This window comes from Pezoporus flaviventris, unplaced genomic scaffold (genome assembly GCF_033815535.1).
Source record: "Pezoporus flaviventris isolate CSIRO_AGI_PZ_B2104156 unplaced genomic scaffold, CSIRO_AGI_Pfla_v1 ptg000025l, whole genome shotgun sequence".
NCBI lineage: Eukaryota > Metazoa > Chordata > Aves > Psittaciformes > Psittacidae > Pezoporus > Pezoporus flaviventris.
This window is the reverse complement of record NW_026892573.1, coordinates 10,838,913-10,860,111: the sequence shown is the minus strand read 5'-3', so window position 1 is coordinate 10,860,111 and position 21,199 is coordinate 10,838,913. Positions and strand designations below refer to the sequence as shown.

The following is a 21,199-nucleotide window of genomic DNA, read 5'->3' as shown; positions in this document are numbered from 1 at the left end:
CCCCTAGAGGCAGGAGCCGTCACCACCGCCGACACGGAGCCGGGAAGGACTTCCGGTCGGTCACGAAGTGGCACCACCTCCGGGGCGGTAGCGGTGCAGTCATGGCGGAGGCTTTCAAGTAGGTGTGGGGCTCTTTCCCGAGGGTTGGGATAGCGTTATTTTGGTGACCGTCGGGGCCTTCACCCCTTTCCCGCCTCAGTCCAGCGCCTGCGCTGGAGGGGAGGGGGGTTCCGGCGTGTGTTCTCGCTTACCGTTCTCACTCCGATGCGGTTTCGCGCTGCTGTGGTGTCTCCATGGAAGCCGGCCACGGCCCGGAGTCGCAGGCGGCTGTCGGGGGCTCCCTTGGAGCTTCCCTCTGTGCGTCTGGCGCTTCATGGCCGTGCGCGGGGCACCTGGTTGTTGGCTGCACTTTGAGACGTCTCGTGCCGGGGCGATGTGGCCGAGCGAAGGCGTGTCTGGCGGGGAGCGGCGGGGAGTTGAGGTAGCTGGGGCCGGGGCCGGGCGAGCTGAAGAGGTAGCCGTAGATACAGGTTGAAACAGGAGCGTGTGTGCGTGTGTATCATTGAATCACAGACAGGTTTGGGTTGAAAAAGACCTTAAAGCTCATCCAGTTCCAAAGCCCTGCCACGGGCAGGAGCACCTTCCACTAGGCCCGGTTGCTCCAAGCCCTGTCCAACCTGGCCTTGAACACTGCGAGGGATGGGGCAGCCACAGCTTCTCTGGGCAGCCAGTGTCCTTGCTGCTTTCAGATTTATGGCGTAAATGTGTTAACCAGGGTTTAGCAAGTGCTTTTATGTGAACTGGAAGAGATCAGGCCATGTGTTTGGGACAAAAACCAGTAGTACAGGACATGTGGGAAACCTATAGGGGTTAATTCATAATTGCTATTATGAGTTATGATACTTCTATATGTTAGTTTACATTTGAAGAAATTGTTGGGGTTTTGGGTTGGTTTTTTTTCCTCTTAATTGCTTATTTTAACAAGGCGAGAAGGCTTTGTTGTAATACTGATAATACTTTTATGAGTTTGGGTTTTTTTTTTTACTTTAACGTTTGCTGCTTAGAATACTAACATGTAAATGCTGTTAGTAGTATATAATTAATGGTAAGAATTAATTGTTTCTCAACGACATGTACAAATATGAAGCATATTTCACATTCTAGATTTTCTTAGATTCTAAGAGAAAACGTAACATTTCAAGACTAAAACCATTTTGTAGATCAGAATGCAGTCCTTGAACTAATGGATATTTCAGTTGCTGTAATAAAACTACCCTTCCTGCATTTCTTCAAAAACATTCTACATCTTTATCTCAATAAACACTCCTTTTGAATTAAAAGTAATAGTCAAGATTACTGAGGTGAAAGCTAGGAGTTTTTTGTAAGGTATTTGTGCAGGCAGGTTCCTTATACAAACATCTTGGAAGTGAAAAAATCTTTTTCTTAGATCAGGTTAGAGTTTTCTCATCTGTCTGTAAACATATTGTTAAGCAGCTTTGTGAATTATCTTGATTTTCAAGTTATTTGTTGTTGTAGGTAGTGCTTGTGTATCTTTTTTGCTCTTGCCTACTTGGGAGCTTGCATGTGAACTTCTTGTTCTGTTTGTTTTAGAACAGTGGAACCATTGGAATATTACAGAAGATTTTTGGTGAGTAGAACACTATATGCATGTAGAAATTACTTGTAATCATTTTTTTTCTTGCTTGCTTCTGCTTTTCTGATTTGTCTGCATAGAAACTTAAAACTATAAGTGAAAGCCAGAAATCATACTGAGCAGGGAGAAAATGGTCCTAGTCTTCAGAATGTATTTTTCCTGCTATGTGTGGTGTTTTTGCAGCAGCAGGTTGTGTCTCTGTTCAACTTTATGAGTAAATGTTTCTATTGGCCTTGAAAGGAATGTGAGTTAAATTTGACCAAGATGGTGGTGCAGGTTTGCGTCTAGTACAAAATCATGTTAGACCAGGCTCTTATATGTTGTGACTAAAAATAATAGAGACTGTTGCTGCTAACCATGCCCACCATAGCTGTGAAGGAAGCCCACTGACTTGTTATTTTAAGTTAGTCTGTCCATTACTAAGGTAATACTAATCTACCTAGAAATGGGTCCAGTATTATAGCAGTCAGTTTTGGTTCTCATAATTGAACCAAAAGTATTTTCTTTCGAGAAGCTTGAAATTGTGATGAATAATAATTAATATCTAACATGATGGTGAATTGGTGCAATTTCTAACATAAGGTTCAGATATTGTACAGCTTCTGACTGACAGTATTTGAATGTTGTTTTTTTTTGGGGGGGTGTTTGGTTGGTTTTTAGTGTGGGTTTTTTCCTTTAGTTCACCCTAACAGTTTTAAGAGCTGCACTAGGTGTGGATGGGGGAAGGAATTGCCTACAGAATCTGAACAATGCAGATGGGCAGAAACCCTCATTTTAAGGTATCAGTGAGTATCAATTCTTGAGCGATATCCTGAATCTAGCCTGTAGAACTTACAACAATAGATTGATTGTCTCAAGGGTATTTGTTTTCTTAATAAATTAAAAAAATAGCTTTTTTTGCAGGCTTATAGGCACAAACTGCATGTCAGTTGATGAAAATTGGCTAGAATGTGATGGAGATCTCCCTAGGATCTTTGTAGCTGTGTGTATCTGCTAAAAAAGACAATACTATTTTATATTAACTCCTATAGAAAAAATATTGGTGTGTTATTAAATAAAATGTTTTTTAATTTGAACTTTGTATTTTTTGTTTAGAAAGAGAACTGTCGCCCTGATGGACGAGAGTTGGGTGAATTCCGGACAACCACTGTCAATATAGGCAAGTGCTTATTTGGAATAATAATAATGGAGGAGGTATTACTAATCTCAGATTATAGAAGTGAACTTTGTGACTTGCTGATGAGTTTTCGTGGTTCCTGCATTTTGGAACAAGAAAGAGGAAGAATATTTATTTATAGTTTCAACAAGCATTAAAGAGAATGCATGATAGAGTGATAGATTTTGGTGGTGTTATTCAGTCCTGCTTCTGGGCTGGTGTGCACAGCACATCTTTGGTGGTCATGGAAGCTTGTTTCTGAGATCAGCAGCATGTGATACAGGTGGTGAAGGCAATATCTAGGCACATACTGATCAGTGCAAAATGGATGCACTGGATAGCATGTAAAAGAGGCAGTGATTCTTGGCCTCTGCTTTTTTCTAAGCTTGATGAGCAGCTGTCTTAAGCAGAGCAGCTGTCTCAAGCAGAGGCAAGATACCTCTTATGCAGTAAGGTACAGGGCAGCAATTTACCTGCCATTCTTACACAAAGATAATGAAGGGACTGGAGCATCATTTCTCCTATGAAGAGAACCTGAGGGAGCTGGGACTGTTCAGCCTAGAAAAGAGAAGGCACAGAGGGATCTTATCCATGTGTATAAATACCTCAAGGAAGGGCATAAAGAAGACGGAGTCAGGCTCTATTCAGTGGTGTTCAGTGATGGGACATGAGGCAATGAGCACAAACTGAAACACAGGTTACCTGTGAATATGAGGAAATGCTTTTTCTGTGAGTGTGTCTGAGCACTGGCACAGGTTGTTGAGAGTTGTGGAGTCTCCATCCTTGGAGATATTCAAAAGCCATCTGGATACATTCCTGAGCAGCCAGCTCTAGGTGGCCCTGCTCGAGTAGAGCACTTGGACCAGCTGACCTCCAGTGACCCCTTCCAGCCTCAACCCTTCTGTGTGATTGACTGTTTAATATAGATTCTGCTCCCACCCTGGATTCATTGAGACTTTGCTTAGGCTGTGCTTAGTATAAAGTGATGGAAAGTAAACACTTTGTGAAGGTGGGTGTTTATTAAGGCCGTCTGAACTGGAAAATAGATTGTTATCTAAGAGCGCTTTCTTTCTTCAGGTTCAATTACAACTGCAGATGGTTCTGCCCTGGTGAAGTTTGGAAATACTACAGTGATTTGTGGAGTTAAAGCGGTTGGTTTTTGTTTTAATTTAGCTGTTAGCTGAACTTGTGCATTTATGTTTAGAACGAATCTCCTGTAGAGTTAAAATAATATACCAGTCAGACACCATTAGGGTCTTTCATCTGAGTTACTTTCAGACTTGGAGTTGTCTAATCCTACCTGTATAGTCTGAGAATGTGCTTTTTTGTTCCATATATTGTGTATGGGGAAAGACAAATACAAAAATTAAGTCTTTTTTATTTCTAGATAAAAGCTTTATAGTTAAGCAGTTACTGAATCTTGATCAATAAGTGCCAGTTAGTTGGCTGGATTATTAAATGTCTTGTAGCTTCAATTTTACTGCTGGACTGCCGTGAACTGTGAGACAAATGATGACATATCACTGTATTGAGTTTTCCCATAGGAAAAATACAGACAGGGACTGATAAAAGTGGCTGTTGTAAAACTCATTGTATTGGTAACTGGCAAGAAAATGACCGTTTCTTTATAGAATAGCTGGAAAATCTTTTTGTACAAAATCCAGCTCTTAGGTTTTTATCGTTTGTTTGTTTGTTTCTCTAGGAACTTGCTACACCCACAGAAGATTCTGCTAATAAGGGATATATTGGTAAGTCTTTCAGGCCTCGTAAAAGAAGAATGAATTTGGGTAAAATTGTGTTACTTAAAGTCAGTTTCCAGCTTGATATATAAGCAGTGGTCCTTCAGAAATGTCAGAATTCCCCCTGCTCTTCTTGTGGAATTTCCATCTACAGCTACCTTCTTACAGCTGATTCCAGGCCAGTCTGAAAACAGACCTGTGCCAGAAGGAAGTATGTATTCTAGAAGGGGGAAGGCAGTTCATCTATAAAAGATTGTGGCATGAAAGGTGACATAAACCCTCTTTATTTGTAGGAGAACTGTGAAAGTCCCAGGTGCACATCCTCGTGCCTGTTTGGAGTTTCTTTTGAAATGCAGTAATTACGTGGGAACTGAGAGCTTAGACAAATTCCCTTTTTATAAGGCATCTCTGAAGTATGTTGTTTTCAGTAAGCTTGATTCTGCTTAGGTGTTTTCATTTTTTTTTTTTTCATAAATATTTATGCCTGGTTTTGCTTCAGGTCTAAAGCATCAGGTTTTAATGGTTGATGGAAAGCACATGGCATACCAGTAAAGTCAGGCAATAGTGTGAAAATGCCGTTTCTTGCTCAGTTTAAGAATGCTTAACACTCAAGGAAGCATTTGTGTGGGGTCATATTCGTAGCAGGATTGCAAACAGAAGATGGTAGGTAGGAGTATGTGCTTCTCTGTGGACTGTATGGTTTCTGAGTACAGAGTACTGCAAGTTCTTTAATACAAATTCATACCTAACTTTATTTTTGAGAGAAGTAGGAAGACTTGATTGAAAAATTGCCTTTAATTTGAAGACATAAAATGATATTAAGAGTGTGTATAGTCTTACTTGTTTTTGATATCCCACTGCCTGCTTTCTTTAGCTTATGACTAATGATTCTTGCTACTTAGTTCCAAATGTAGAACTGCCATCCCTCTGCTCACCGAGGTTTCGCTCTGGCCCACCTGGTGAAGAGGCTCAAGCAGCAAGCCAGTTCATTGCAGATGTGATTGAAAAGTAAGAACAATCTTAATGCGCTTAAAACATAAGAACTCAGCAAGACAGTTTTCTGTTTCCTCATTTACATTCTTTTTTTATTTCAGTTCACAGATAATAGAGAAAGAAGACCTATGTATTGCAAATGGCAAGGTAAGTTGTATCTCACAATGAAGAGAGATGTACTAAGAGGATCAGTGTTGAGATGTTACGGTATTTGGAGTTGCGGGTTGTTGCTGCTTTTTAGTTTTCATAGCTTGGCTTACACCTGAATTGTAAAAATTGTATGATGGAAATAAGTAGCTTTGATCATGTGGCCAGCATTTTCTCAGATTTTGTACCATTTGCTTAGCTGCTGTAACATCTCACATGTACAAACCTTTTTCAATAGCTTGTTTGGGTGCTATACTGTGATATTATATGTATGGACTATGATGGAAATCTTCTGGATGCCAGTGCCTTCGCTTTGTTAGCAGCATTAAAAAATGGTAAGTCTTCTCTAGAGAAAGAGACACACTCTAATTAGTGTTGCTTGGAGAAATGTTAGTTTTGAGTCATGGTGAATAGGTAGTGGAGTCACAGTTTCTTAAGACTGCTTGGTTCCTCTCATTTGAATGCCAAATTATTAAAACGCAACTCCCAGGTGGAAATGATGGTATGGATGCCATAGATGTGTAAGACCTGAGGAGTAAGAGCCATTTGTATGCTCTCTTGCTACTCTGCCTTGTGTTCTTCCACGGCAGAGAGCTGAATCTTTCAGCAGTGGCCATAAACAACTTTAATGTCTGGAACAGGTTCTTACCTCATTAATGTATTTTGTGTAGGCAGATGTTGTTGGGGGCTTTGCTTACACAAATTCTCTCTCAACAACAGAGTACTCCTAGCTTAATGTGATACAGTTTGAAAAAAAAAAAATTCATGCATGCAATGTGTGGATTGATTGTTCACAGGTATGTGGCTTATAAATGCACATAGGAGGCAGAGCAGAGGGGAGCTTTCAGCTAGGCCTCCTTCTCCAGCTGTGAATTGCTTGCCTTTGAATTCTTAAAGCTGCTTTGCTCCTGATTTCCATCTCCTAAAACTGTATGGATCTCATTTTCAAAGCAGGACTTACCTGAAGATCAAATTCATTGATTCTACAGATACATGTAACTCAGGAGATGAAACTGTATTCCTCATGATGAGACTATAGTCCAGTAGACTTTCTTTTGGAAAAAAATACTTTTGGTTAAATATGTCTCTAAAGTAATGTAGTTTATGGCATTTTGGAAGCAAGTGATACTTCTGTGCAAGGAAGAATGTTACCTTGAGTATAAAAATTAAATAATTCCTTGGCCAGGTAATTGTAAGGTAAATACTTTCCTCATATTCAGTAATTTTTTTTTTTTTTTTGTACAGAACACCAGTACTGTAGCCAGAACTCTTAGCAATTTTTAGTGGCTTAGAAGGACTTAAATATTTCAGTAGTCTTGGACAATGTTTAATATTATACCATTGTCATTTTTCAGTACAACTGCCATCAGTTACTATAAATGAAGAAACTGGTTTATCAGAAGTTAATTTTAAACAGAAGAATCCTTTGATGATCAGAAAGCATCCGGTTGCCACATCATTTGCTATATTTGATGAGTAAGTTCATAATCGTTTTGTACTTATGAACAACACTATGGAAAAGAAGACGGAGGATGCTATCGATGTTAATGCTCTTCTGCTAGTGAAGTGCATGCAGCCTTGGGCAGTGCTGTTTCACTTGATCTGAAATTCACAGCCTCTCTTGTTAACTGCCCTGTAGTTCAGTAATATGAACAATTATGCAGTATGACAAAACAAAGTCTGTCCAACTTCTTCCTTAACACAAAACTTGTTCCCAACCTAAAAGATACAGTTAAAAGTACAGGAATAAGTATGTTTTTGCAGTATCTGAGAAGAAGAACTAATGTTTTAGAAGCCTATATAAATAACTGATATACAAGATGGTAGTTTTTGAACAACATATATCAAGGACTTGGTTAACAGAGGAAATAATAGTCTGGCAAGAACAACAGAGCCTTTGGATAGCTGAAAACATAATTACCCAACACTCTTAAGTCATTGTTCATGTAGATCAAGAATCTGATCATAAGACTTCAAAATAACCATATCCAATAACTTGACTCCTTACCTGAAATTGTTTACTGGCTCTTCATTAGTCCAGATGTGTTATGTATTGTTCTGCTGCCATTTACAAGACATGCAGGGATTTGTGGTGACATCCATTTGAAAAGTAAAAAATGACGAATGAGATGGTGCTCACTGTGCTATGAGTCTGATTGAAGATTTAGGTATGATTAGAGACTTTGGGGGCCTATAGCACGTTAATCTGTATATGCAGAAATGATTAATAGGCTCTTTCATTCATATGGGAGCAGGGAGCAGTGAACTCAAATGTTGACCAAGTGATTACCAAAATGAATCAAAGCAGAAAGTGATCAGTACTTTAGAGTGCTTCTGTTAATTGCTTTAATACCAGTTTTTGTGGGTCTGAAGTGTGATGTAAACTGGAAGTGAAAGTTTGGCTAGCACCACCGGCAGATCTTGTTGGCAGGGTATTATCTGCACACAAGTTACACACATACTTGCCAATAGAAAAAAAAAAAATGTTGCCTTTGGAAGAAAGCTTTCAGTGGCTGATGGGCTTTGTCCCTTCACTGAAACCAGCTGTTGCATTAAACAACTTACCCAAGTCTCCCTTTAGCTCCTAAAGCTAAATATTGAGGGTGAGTGTGTTTATGTGTGCCTGTGGTTTGGGTGTTTTGGATTTCTTTTAAATTCTGTTTTATTAGTTTTTGTACATCTGTTGATGCGGCCTTCTACAGAATGTGTTTTACATAGTCTGGCTTCCAGAGACATTTTTCTTCTGCATAAAAGCCCTCCTTGAATCAATGAAACTCCTGGGTTGCTGGACATGTGGCCATGGGTGAGGATTGCTGGTGCAGGGCACTGTGCAGCTGCAACACTGGCCCCTGCGCAGCAACTGGTACACAGATAATGAGTCTGATGCTTCAAACTCTCCATGTGTGCCAGGTCCCTCTGCACATCATGCAAATAGCTGATGATGCACAGTGCATGTGGATAAAACCAATATAGCAATATGTATGAATAGGGCAGAGAAGGACTTAATGTTTTTCCTTACATCATTGCTATTAAATGGCAATGTGAAACTGTTAGTGATGCTTTAAATTTCAGCTTTGAGTTCAAGATTTTCTTGTGCAAAGTTGGCTTGTAGTTTAGATCCTCTTTCCCTCTCCCCCCATTGGTTTGCCCTATTTTAAACTCAAATGGTTCAAAATAACAATATTTAGTCTTTCTCAATGGTGTGCATCCTGTTATGTGTGACAGCTTATTTTGGCTGCCTTAAGGAACCCAGTAAAACCAGTTATGACTGTTCCTAGTCTTCTGTTAAAAGTTTTCTAACAAGAAACTGAGAACTATGGTGAATTTACCATTGGAAATTAATTTTGCCTTAAGGTCTGGTAGAGATAAACGCAGCCTACACCTAAACCCAACACCACTGTCTTTGATAACCACAAAATAAGTGACTGCAAGTGGCAGTTTAATGGCAGTTTCATAAGATTGGGTGTCACAAATCTGTGAAACTTTGGCATAAAGCTGTACTTTCAGCAGCTGGTATTATAAGATACGTGCACATGAATATGTGGAATCTTCCACATCTTTTGTTTCTTTTTTTTTAATCAGTGCATTTTGGTAAGAAAACAGATAACCCTGAGCACTAAATCCACCTAATAGTATTTTGTAAAAGACTACAGTAAAAGTTAATGTTACGTGTATTTTGCGATAACACACTGACACATCCGCATGTCTTTTTTTCACAAGCACGCTGCTCATTGTTGATCCAAATGCTGAAGAAGAAGACTTGGCAACTGGAACAGTGACTGTTGTGACTGATGAAGAAGACAGACTCTGTTCTGTCCACAAACCAGGTACTTCCAAGTTCATTACACAAGAGCCTGTGGAGACAATAACCTTTTCTTGACCTAGATGTTAGGTACCTGCTTTTTGTTGTAAAATGTGGGTGCTTCATGAGAACACTGTCAACTTGAGAACTTATTAAATGACTTACTCTTGAAATTGTTTTTCAAAAAGGTGGCATGCCTGAAGTTCAAGAAGTCACAGCCTGACCTATGTACAGCACAGAGCAGATTTTGAGCATGCCTCCTGTTATACCTCTAGTTTGTTTCTGTTTTCTTTGCCGTGTGTTCCCCAGGTGGAAGTTGCTGGTCATGAGAATTACTGTATTACTTAATATGCTCATCTGGAAAATACATTTAGAGATACATAACTGACGTATTAGTAGAAAATACTTGTTTCCTTTAATTTTTAGGTGGAAGTCCTCTCACAGGAGCCAAGCTTCAGGACTGTATCAGCAGAGCAATTACAAGACAGAGAGAAGTAAAGAAGCTGATAGACAAAGTAATAAACAGTATTAAGCCGAAGTGAATAAAAGGAGAGATCTTTTTGAAAATGGATTTGTAAAAATTGTATTTGTTACAGTGTTCACAAACCTTTCATACTAAATAAACAAATACCAGTACTACATTTACAAAGTTCATTTTTTTCTAAAATGTTTTTCACCCTTATACTATATACAGTGCTGCTGAGTGGTAAAAAATACAACATTCTGTTAAAAAATTAAGTGACTTAAGGAAACCAGAGTAGCTGCTTTATAGGTGAAATCTCCAAGTTCTGGAGGGTTGGCTTCCAAAACCAGTTAATTTATTTCAGTGTTAACATCAAAGTTTGTTTTCCCACCAGTGTTACAAAACGGTGATTTGATTATAAGCTTTCTCCTTTATAAATCGGAAAAAAAGAAAAAACAATCCCCTCTGAAAGAGTTTTGTATGGGGCGGGGGGGGGGGGGAGCAAGTCTCAGGACTGTGGAGGGGCTGATGTGCCTCTTTTCCTTTTACTTTTTGAGTGGCTGCCTGAATGCCGTTGCTGCTGCAGGTGAGCTGCTTGTGCTGCTGCTGCCATAGCCATTTGATGCTGCAAGAATCGCAACTGCTGCCATGAAGGAGAAGGGGGAGAAAAAGCTTGTTAGTGTTGACAATGCAGCTTTGTTTCACATCATGAGGAATGAGAGGAAGGGGTGTGGAATAAAAGAACAAAGGAGGAAGCACCAGGTTGACAAAGGGAATACACGGTGTGCTGGGGCAATAAGTACAGTCAAGCAGCACCAGTGGCACAGAAGCCTGCTGAGGGCATTTTTAACATTTCACATGTGTTCTTGGCAGCTTTGTTTCTTTGCCCTTTCTCTCCATCGCAGTAACTGCAGTAACTCAGCAACTTCAATGAATGTTTGGGTTACATAGTATATTTTAATGTAATACCTTCTCAGGCTATGCACTGTACATATTTTCTACATGTATCACAAAGAGGAGGCTGTGTGCTAAAAAAAGTATTACTATCTTTTCATAAAGCAGCTGAACAACAGAGTGCTAAAGGAATGCTTGGCCAGAGTTGTCACTTCCATGTACTGACCACAGCAGTGCTAAGCTCAAAACTTATACTGACCAATATAAGCTCATTTAGGTGTGTGCCACAAGCACTCCTTGAATGTTAGCAAATCAGGAAGGTGGATGGCTTAAATGAATAAAAATAAATTCAGTGCTCCAAGCTGAGAACCAGATTTTAAATCTTCCATGATAGTTTGCAAAATTCATGGGTTTTTCATTTGCCAGACCATAAGGACATTAGTTTGAAAGTCAAAATTGGGTATTTTTTTTTTTGTTTGGAGCTGAGAATTGTATTTTTTAAATCTATTATTTTTTTTAAAACAGAGTGAAGTTGCTGGATTACTTGTATCTGTTGCTGCTGCTGCTGCAAGGCTTGTTGTTGTTGCTGTTGTAAGGCAGAAGAGAGCTGGAGTCTCTGCTGAGGAAGGCTTTGCCCAGGTCTGTTCACAGCAGAGCCAAGCTGAGACAACACTAAGAAAGGAGAAGGGGAGAGCAGGCAGGTCAAAGAGGGCAGGTTGAGTTTGGCAGGGTCAGGGAAGGAAGACAGGAATAGAGTGTAATAGAAAAGAGGGATCAAGAGGATTAGTTTCAGAGTTAAATTGGAAACAGTGCAGAATAACCATGATCTACACGCTCTGTTAGAGCATAATTAGATTATGAAGTGCTTGTGGAGACACAGAGGTTTCTCATATTGGATGTTAAGCACACAGTTAAAAGACATGTTCTTCAATGAAGTCTGGCATGGAAGTTCTCTGTATTTTCTTTTTGTATCAAGTGTGATGTTCATGTGATGTCAATTTCCTACACTTAACTGCAAAACAAAGCAGGAAAGTGCATGCTTTGAAGTACTTCTTGTATAATTCATGTGCTGACAATAAATAGAAAATTGTTCTAATGTAACGTAAGACTTCTTTAAGACCAAACTTCATCTCAGTGTGAATTTACTGACATACATACTTCACCGCACAAGGAGGCTCAGCAAGCGCATACCTGTGGCTTGAGGTTGCACAAAATTCCCTACTCCGGTCAGGTTTATTACAGCAGCTTGTTGGGCAGATAATGCCTGATCCTGAGTAGATGGACCTTGGTCAGAGCCCTAGCAAAAATGAAAAGCTTGATCCTTATTACCAAACTTTGGTAACAATGAATAAGTAAATAAACCAGTGTGAAGGCAAACTTCTGAAGTGCCACTTAAAACCATTTAATTCTACATATTCCAGTGTGTATAGATACAGGCTATGATGTAGTCACTACTAAAGTAAAACAGATGATGAATGCCCCAAACCAGCTCCATTTTGGCAGAAATGCTATAATGCCTGTCACCCAGCAGAAATCCCACGTAGTTGTAAACTTCCCTACAGCCAGCAGACTACAGTTCATGGTTGTAGTCTTATGACAATATCCTGTCCCACTCCCAACCCCAGTCTTCAGATGACACCTGAAACCATCCATGTGCAAAGGTCTTCATCAATCAAAATGTGCCAAGTCTGAAGCTTACATTCACATGTTCACATTGTGCCACACAGTCCTTGAATTCACAAATACAAATCCTGCTTTTAAAATTTTATTTTCAGAAGAGAATTGTTCTCACAGTAATCACTCAAATGGAATTAGTGAAATCTGACCTAGCATCTACTTAAGTCAAAAGGTACTGAATTATGACCTCTTCTATACTTAAATTGTGCACTGATTAGGAAGTGGGGAAATAAAGTATTACATATGCAAGTCAAGAAAGCTGCATGGTTTATCTGTCAGAAAATAAAATCTTGTGAGCTGGTGCATTTCCAGAGTTGCAATGGTTTTTCAGAATAACTATATGAAATAATGCCACTAAGACCTAATTAAATTTGATCGAAAGACTACACATTAAGAAGACATCATAATCTTGATGGAGATGACCAAGACTTAGAATGTCACAACCACCATTTGGAGAAAACTCCTAAACACGAGATGAAAACATATATATCCTGTGTGCAGCACAGAAAACTGCTAGTCTTTTGGGGCATAAGTTTTTTCGACAAAGCACTTTGACTACAGCACTATAAGCACACACATATTTGTCCTTTGTGAAAGCTAAGGAATTGAATATTTGTATGAGCTCATTTTAGCTCATGACCCTAGTCCTAGTCTATAATGTGTGGTAAGAGAGAAGTTCCTTAGGGCAAGTCAGCCAACGCAGAGAGATAGTTCTTCTGGAGGAAACCATTCTGCCACATGAAGAACTAGGCTCACATCAGCTTTTTTTTAAATGCTCTTGAAAGTTGAATATCTCAAAAATAAAACCCAATAGTATGCACTTGCATTTCTTTTTAGAAGTTCATAATAGTAACTGACATTTGTATTCTGCGAACAAATCCCATTAAACTGTCCCACATTCCAGAATAAGGCCTGTGACACAGAAGACTATATGCCATACAAATATTATAAAGAGGTATCTCATTTATGACCAGTCTACAGCAGAATGAACATAATTATCATGATAAACAGAGTATCCAGTAGAGGCTATTTGGCAAACAGAAGTCTGGCAAACACATCTGGAAAGACAAAAGCTAAAGACCACAAAAGCAGAGCAGCTACTTCTCCCATACTGGTGCATTAGTGCTGGTAAAGGTTTTTAGGCACAGGTAGAACCAACCACTCAAAGTCTGTCATTTTGAGAACAGGCAGATCAGTCTCTTTCAGGACTTTAGACTTCTTCAGTGATTAAAGCCTTTAATGCTACTTAGAGGCAGCAGTAGCAAGTGTCCTAAGATGACAGCTTTAAAGCCAACTGGTACTTCCTCTGGTGCAAAGAAAACAATTGTGTTGAACTACAGCGGTGAGGATTGTACACCAACTCACAGCAGTGTGAGAATTTGTACTTCATAGTTATCCTGAATATGGTTTTAATGTGTTTATCTGATGTATCTCTACATCAGCTAGTTATAAACAGGACAACACCAAGCTGATTTTACACCTCTCATACAGTGAGCTGGCTCTCTTTATGCTAGTGCTTAGCCAATTGTTTCGTTACAGCTCTTTTATACAGGATATAAGTAACGGAGAATAACCCAGTTCAGCCACGGCAACAAAGCTGCTGCAGTCTCTGCAGATTGAGAAAGGTTTGGAGGAAGACTTTCCTCCCCTCTGCTTCAGATCTACTGGGTAAAGGCTCATTTATTTGTGTAGATGTGGAGAATAGGAGAAACTGTTTGATCCACGCACCCCAGGCTGAGGGTTGTTAGCACACACCTGGTCTCCCTGTTGCTGAGGACTACAGGTTATAGGCTGCTGAGATTGCTGCTGTGGAGAAAACTGTGACAGTGGCTGCTGCTGGAGTGGGTTAAAAGTAAGTGAACCACCTGGAAGCTGTTGAGGATTAAAAACAAAAGGCATAATTCAATCAAACTGCTGAGTTTCTCGCTATATGAGGATAAACATGATATTGATAATGATGTACTGCTTGGAGGTTTGGCTTTGGTTTTGTTTGTTGTTTCTAAGTTTGGGTTTGTTTTTTTTAATCCTTTGAAATAAATCAGTTTACAACTGCTGCTGTTTGTGAAAAAGACTTATGCTCAGAATACAAATTATAGCAAGGTATTTTCACAGGAAAATAGAGTTTTATTATTTACATTCTGAAAATGTAAAGATTAGGCTTCAAAAGCAAAGCACTGTATGTTGTTTTCCCTTTTGGAATATTCCACTGAATTTTAGTAGATGCTTCCAGTCAATGAACTACAAGGTCTAATGCAAAAAAAAACCACCCAACCAAACAATGCTTCAGTGAAACAGTCTTGATTCCCCAGCTTTTTGCACTGATTTCAGCCAAATTATTCTTGGCTCATATGAGTAGCTGAGGTAGCTTGAAAGGATGTACTTCAATGTGGAATCACACAAACAGAATACACACATTCAGTTTTACAGAAAAGCTCTACTCTGGCGTGACTGCCTCCTGTGCCTGCCCTTTTCCATGTTTCTGGAGTGAGTACAGGAGTGGGAGGTGGAAGTATAGCTGATCTTTTACTGGTATTAATGTTTTAAAGCATGGTGCGACACTTGTGGAATGCTGAAACTGCATTTGCAGCTGACTTCAAGATCCAGGATCTCCACCTGGTTCTAGAAACACCCTGTTCTCCTTTTAAATGGAACTGTGACATAATAAGGAACTTCTGCTCATGTTTGTACTTGTATGGATGCTTAGTGGAAAGAAAACATTTACAGACCTTCTAAACTCCGTATCTTACATGAATTCCTATTTCCATTACCAGAAGCTCTTTAAAGCTATTAATTACAGCACCTACCTGTGCATGCTGAGCTTAGCTTTTAGGCATTATATGTTTAACCTCTGATTCTACTGCAGTTTTGTACTTTAAAAATAATAATAATTTCAGTTTAAAGAATGATTTGCAATGAAAGTGTAGGTGAATCTTGAAAATGAAAGATCGTATTTTAGGATTAATCTCTTGAATTTAAATAACAGCATGTTTAGATTATTACTGAGAACCAGCTGCTTTGTTATGAGTTAGGAATATGATTTCCACTTAGTATGGAAGTAGCTTTCTTGCTTATTCTAAGCATTCTAAATAAGTATTAAAATTTGCAGTAAATGGTTTGTCCAATCAACTGGCTTCAAAAAGATGGGGGGGGGGGGGGCAATGCAGTACTAAACATGTCTCTAAAGAAATATAGGAAATTATCATTATCATAGTGTCCAAGTATATCAATTACCTGTAGAAGATTTAAGGGCCGAAGATTTGATGCATTTTTCAAACCAAAGGGGCTGCCTGTTAAAGAAAACATCTTTTTATTAGTAGGAACTCTTCACTTAACTACATTTGTGTATTGCAGTTAATAGCCCTTTCCACTGGGATTATTTCTAAACACGTGGAAGTTGGAAAACTGGCTTACTGTATACTTAATACAATGCTGTATTTTCTGTAATGCTGATGAGTTCATAGTTATCCAGATTCAAATTTACAGAGCTGACTAAACAGAAAGAAATGTGTATCACTACTAAACACTGTACCCTGTTAACATATAACCTGTTCATGCATTTACACAAAGGTGAATGTGAAGAATATTAGCAGTTATTCTTCAGTCATTCTTCTTCTGGCTTTAAAACATTTTACTGTTTGTACAGTAAATCCAGAAATGTCCAAGGGCTCAATGAAATAACAGGCTCTCAGTTTCCCAATCACTAACAGAAAACAGTCCTACTCAAAATCTTAGCAATTGCCCACCCGTCAAAGGGCTTCTGGCAAGACATATCTGACTTCCAGAGCTTTTGGCGTTATTCCACATGGGACTCTTAAAAGCTATGCTAAAGAAAGATGTATGTGTGGTAAGTGATGAGGTGGGTAGAGAACTGATACAAACTCTCCAGTAAAATAGTGTCTGTCAAACAGAACTCCCAAAAGGTCTTCCACAGACCTTGCTCAGTTCATTGCTTCCATCTGTTACGTGGGTGACAGCATAGCATATAAAAAACTGACATCAAACTGATAAAGTTTGATAGTGTTTGAAAGGACAGAATTAAAGGTGATCCTAGTGAATTAAAGAAAGGATCCAAAATTCAGTAACACTGAATAAAAAAAGACAAAGGAATGAATACAAAATTGTAACTAGCTTTGTGTATGTACAGCAAGAAAAGACATAAGAAGTTACAGTAAGTCACACACATATCCAAAACATATCACAAACTATAGAACACACAAAAGAATCTTTTCATACAGTTTACATTTATAAATAACTCACTGTCACAAGATGCTGTTGAGTCCAAAAAAAATAAATGGATTCAAAAACCGAACAGATAAATCCACAGACTAGAAGTTCAGCATGGGATAATTAAGCACAAAGATCCATGTCAATAGTCTTCAGCTGAGAATGTCTCAAAGCTGTGGATTTCCACAAAAGGAACAGGTTGCATACAAGGGATATTTCACTTCACACTTCTGCTTCGTCTTAAGCTCTCACCTAAGTATCCTATAATGGCAACTGTCAGAGACAGAATATAAACTGGATGGATTTCTGGCCTAAACCAGTAATGCCATTCTTATGTTAATGTAATGCTGTTGCAAAAAATATAGATAAAAAAATAGGCAGACCTCATCTGGGGAAATGTTAACAGGAATGTTGTGAAAGAGATGAGATGCATTTATTCTGCTGTGCTTCACAGTGGTAAATCAGCCAAGCTCAGGCTTGTGTCCAGTTTTGGTTATCACATTTTAAGAAGGATGTAAGCAAATTGGACAGTCTAGAAGAGAGTGACAGATTATGAAAGGTTTGAAAAATACGACCTAGCAGAAAGAGAAGACAAATGTGGGATATGACAGCACGCTTGATACTTAGGAGGTAAAGAGAAAGGGTGAACAACTATTTTTAATGTCTGCAAGGAATACGAGGAAAAAAAAATAATTTAACTTGCTATTAAGGAGATGCACTGTAATTAGAATGAAACATTTTGTGTAGATGAACTACTCCAAACAGCCACCAAGGAAGATCAGAATCATCTTTAGTGAAGGCATTTTTAGTCAGTTTATACAAACATTGGTTCAGCGTGTTTTAGACAGACTGACCCTATTTCAGCATAAACAATGGATATCTTGAAGTCTCTTCTATCATACTGATTTCATAATCATACATTAGTTTTTGTTTGTTGTATGTTCAGAAAAGAATAAACTAAAATTTAAAATCCTGCTTTAATGAATATTAAGGCATAGAGATTTATATAGTCATATTTGAAGGCAGTAAGGAACTAATTAATTGTCCTACTAGAATCAGAACATGTTGGTCAGAGAAGTTGTGGATTCCCCATCTTAGGAAGTGTTCAAGACCAGGTTGGATGGGGCTTTGAACAATCTAGTCTAGTGGAAGGTGTGCCTGCCCATGGCAGGAGGATGGAAATGGGTAATCTTTAAGGTCCCTTCCAACCCAAACCATTCTATGATTCTATAATAATAAAGCTGTACCAAGGACAGAATAAAACACTTCACACATTTAAAAAGTGAGGCCTCTAAGTCATGCCGCTTTTTCTAGCGGTCATCATTATCAAAGTTGCATATGAATTTGGAATTTATCTCAAACTTCCTAGTGAGCATACCAAACAATCCAGGTTGAGAGTATGTTTCCCCACTCTAGCTCCTCAAAAATGAATCTAAAGCATAGCCTACACTTTGAATGCAAAAATACACACGTTGCTCCTGAGCTCCAGCCATCAAATACACAATCTAGCCACTCAGTGGCCACTTTTGTCCACTGTACTCACAATATGTTTTCACACTGTCCCTATCTGTAGGGTGGCTTACAAACTTACGCACACTAACCTGCTTGAGAGGCAGAATGCATTGCAGCAGGCAAGGCATTTGGTACCAGACCTCCTGATGGTAAAATGCCACTCAGATTTATACCTGCAGGGGCTATGGCACCAGTGTTGCACCCCAACATAGGGTTTGAACCACTCATCAGTGTCTGCGCTCCACTGTAGAAGAGGAAAGACAATGCATGAAACCCAAGTGGTACAAGTAAATCTGAGTAACTAAAGTTTTGCCCTGTCTCATGACAAATTATTTAACTGTTTGCTGTAAATGGGATTATGAATAAGGCATCAAGGCAGCTTAAAAAAATCATTATGCTTAGGGCATAACCAATACATAAACCCATATTCTCAGAATATACACTTTTTCCCCCTTTGGTATGATGTACAAAAATAAAACACACGTGGTTCTTCTAGAAATACTGAAATATTGTCAGTCTTCAAAGTAGCTGAACTATCATAAGACAAAGTTAAGGAACAAGTTTATGTTTTCTTTTTGAATTAAAAAAAACCTCTAATTAATCAACAGTGATCAACTGCTGAACACTTTGGATGAGTAACTCAAGTGTCCGACACTTGCACTGAAGAACACTATGTGTCTTATACTGGCCATCTTCTATTGATCACAGAATTTTATTTAGTCTAAAGAGCAGTTCACATTATAACACACAATGTATTTCTGACAGCAGCAGTTACTGTTTTTTTCTTTTTTTAAACCACAAAATGAGTTTTAAGGATCAAAGAATGTTTAACCTCAATGTTTGATCAAATTCTTAGAAACCAGATTTGTTGTTTTTTACCTTTCATTCATAGGCACTTTAGTACCAAATCTCTTTCCATTTTTAGTTTAGAGTTGTCTACCTATGATACTTCATCTCCTCTTGGATTAATAAAAAAGTTTTAAAATTCATGAGAAAAAAAACCTCAGAAAGTACTCAAACTGAGGTTAAGTTTTACAAAATCAAACTACAGACATACAAAAAGCTGAAAACAATACAAAGTCTTTCTTAATATATTCTTATAATAGGTGCCTTATATTTAAGAAGTACAAACAGTTTCTCACGGCTTTTGACTTCATAATTACAAAGTGAACAATCTTTTTGGATTGCAGATTCTGAAAAATATCTATCCCACTGGATGCTGGACAGTCTTGTACCACTTCCACCCCCCCCACCCCAACAACCAACCTTCCCAGGGCAAATTAAAAACCATCAGAACTTACCACACAGAGCCCACTACATTGATGAAGTTAAGTCCTGCAGGGTTTGCCATGACCTGGGTGGATGTTGTTCCTGTAGTAACGGATGTTACCATGGTGGAAAGAGGAATGGTCATTACAGGCAGTGCCTGGCTCAGAGACATCTGCTGCTGAGCAAACGGGGTTAACAAAGTGGGCTGAGGGGTGAAGCCTGAATCTTGGGGAGTAGGGGTAGCAGAAGGGGTAATAGGAGTTGTGCTCTGAGCATCAGGAGGGTGTGGGGTCGATGAAGGGGTGTTGGTTGGAGTAGGAGTAGATGGTTTAGGAGTTCCAGACCCTGCTCATTGAGAAAAATAAAAAATGCTAGTTTGTTATAAAAGGCCAGCCTTTCTGTATAATAAGGTTAATGGAATGTTATTTAGCACTGACAATTTGTTCCATTTTTTTAGACTGCAAGTGTTAATTTCTACATGACACGAGTGTTGCAGCAGGCACTCATTGTTAAGGATGCGGTATAATCACACAGAAAACCCACTCTCCATGCTTAATTCCTCAAGCCATACACCACTTTGTATCCTCAATTAAGGCCTCTCATATTTTATCACACATTAAGTCCTAACTCCATTCAGAAATACTTAAATTAAAACAGTTTCTTAGTGACCATTTTAACGTAATTAATGGTTTTGTCCTAAAATGTTAAACATATAGCCTATATGCACTGCCTGCACAATAGCATTGTGTTAAAAACAAATCATGGAAAACAACGGATTCAACAAAGAACATGTACTACTGCAAATAATCATGGGGTTGAGCTAAGTTTCATGAGACAGTTAAACTTCCATTTGCCAAATTTTGACCAAATAAAAATATTTTTTAAAAATATTTAAGAACCAGAGGATAATACTGCATCTTTAAAAGTTAATGCGTAATTCCTTCTGCTTAAATGTAGACTGTATAGCTATACTCATTGTGGATGCAGTAAGCACAGTCTATCAATAGAAAAACAAAAAACCCCAAAAGCTTGAGGTGTTCTGGTTTGGTTTTTTTTTTTCCTGGGCTTTATTTAGCTTTCACATCCCGCAGCAAGAAAGGAAATAAATGTGAATGGTGTGACCAGAGCCTTAAAGTAACAACTGTGTGCAGCAGATTTACACAATTCGTAACACTAACATAAAAACAGAGTCAGTATGTTAAAAGAAAACTTTTGTAAGTTTTCTTTTTTTCTCTGTGCAAAACAAGAAGGCAGAAAAATTACACCTTTTGAGCTATGCAGATTTTAAATTATTTAATGCAAAAAGTGTATTATAATACTGTGCAGAATACTGGAATTTACAGTATACAATTATTCATAAAAACCTGAAAAAATGCAGCTATGATTTCTCATTGTACAAGTCTGTTCTTGAAATGTCTCAAGACACATACATATTTTAAAAGGTATTTATGATCTATAGCTATGATTGCAATGATCCTGTCAGTGTTAATAATAATATTTAAACTAGGATGTCACTTATTGGAATTTACATTTTAACACCTGAGAATACGGTGCTATCAGCAGCAGCATCACCACCACACTTGCAATCAGCAATGATTTGTAAAACAGTGCAGGAGTGTTTTTAAAAAATCATCTTATTGTTTATTGTATCACCACCTTGGGACTGATC

The 21,199-nt window shown here is 38.5% G+C and overlaps 2 protein-coding genes across 16 annotated transcripts in view; one reads left to right on the top strand and one right to left on the bottom strand.

The window, feature by feature from the left end:
* Window position 1: 1 nt before the first annotated feature.
* Window positions 2-10,413, top strand: EXOSC8 (exosome component 8). Of its 2 annotated transcripts, none has more exons than XM_061457490.1 (11): window positions 2-118; window positions 1,612-1,648; window positions 2,750-2,813; window positions 3,888-3,961; window positions 4,513-4,558; window positions 5,452-5,557; window positions 5,644-5,689; window positions 5,928-6,024; window positions 7,045-7,165; window positions 9,410-9,516; window positions 9,918-10,413. In XM_061457490.1, exons 1-11 carry the CDS (start codon window positions 102-104, stop codon window positions 10,031-10,033), a joined length of 831 nt encoding a protein of 276 aa, XP_061313474.1. In that variant the 5' UTR covers window positions 2-101; the 3' UTR covers window positions 10,034-10,413. The 2 variants fall into 2 exon arrangements, with proteins under 2 accessions (XP_061313474.1, XP_061313475.1); XM_061457491.1 differs by lacking the exon at window positions 2-118 and adding an exon at window positions 166-481.
* Window positions 10,059-21,199, bottom strand: part of SUPT20H (SPT20 homolog, SAGA complex component) — a 33,978-nt gene continuing 22,837 nt past the window's right edge. For 6 of the 14 annotated variants that reach the window (XM_061457480.1, XM_061457479.1, XM_061457476.1 and 3 more), the window contains exons 19-23: window positions 19,563-19,875; window positions 18,351-18,505; window positions 15,757-15,812; window positions 12,040-12,145; window positions 10,059-10,597 (exon numbers count right to left, since the gene is read on the bottom strand). In XM_061457480.1, the coding sequence (XP_061313464.1) occupies window positions 10,500-10,597; window positions 12,040-12,145; window positions 15,757-15,812; window positions 18,351-18,505; window positions 19,563-19,875 (728 nt within the window). In that variant the 3' untranslated portion in view covers window positions 10,059-10,499. The other 8 variants (XM_061457483.1, XM_061457484.1, XM_061457477.1 and 5 more) reach the window with 6 other exon arrangements.

Excerpts from the sequence above, each read along its gene's own strand:
- EXOSC8 (XM_061457491.1), top strand. The coding sequence starts at position 294 with ATGGAAGCCGGCCACGGCCCGGAGTCGCAGGCGGCTGTCGGGGGCTCC. Across the intron at positions 2,814-3,887 it reads GACAACCACTGTCAATATAG|GTTCAATTACAACTGCAGAT; the intron begins GCAAGTGCTTAT and ends TTCTTTCTTCAG. Across the intron at positions 9,517-9,917 it reads CTGTTCTGTCCACAAACCAG|GTGGAAGTCCTCTCACAGGA; the intron begins GTACTTCCAAGT and ends TTTAATTTTTAG.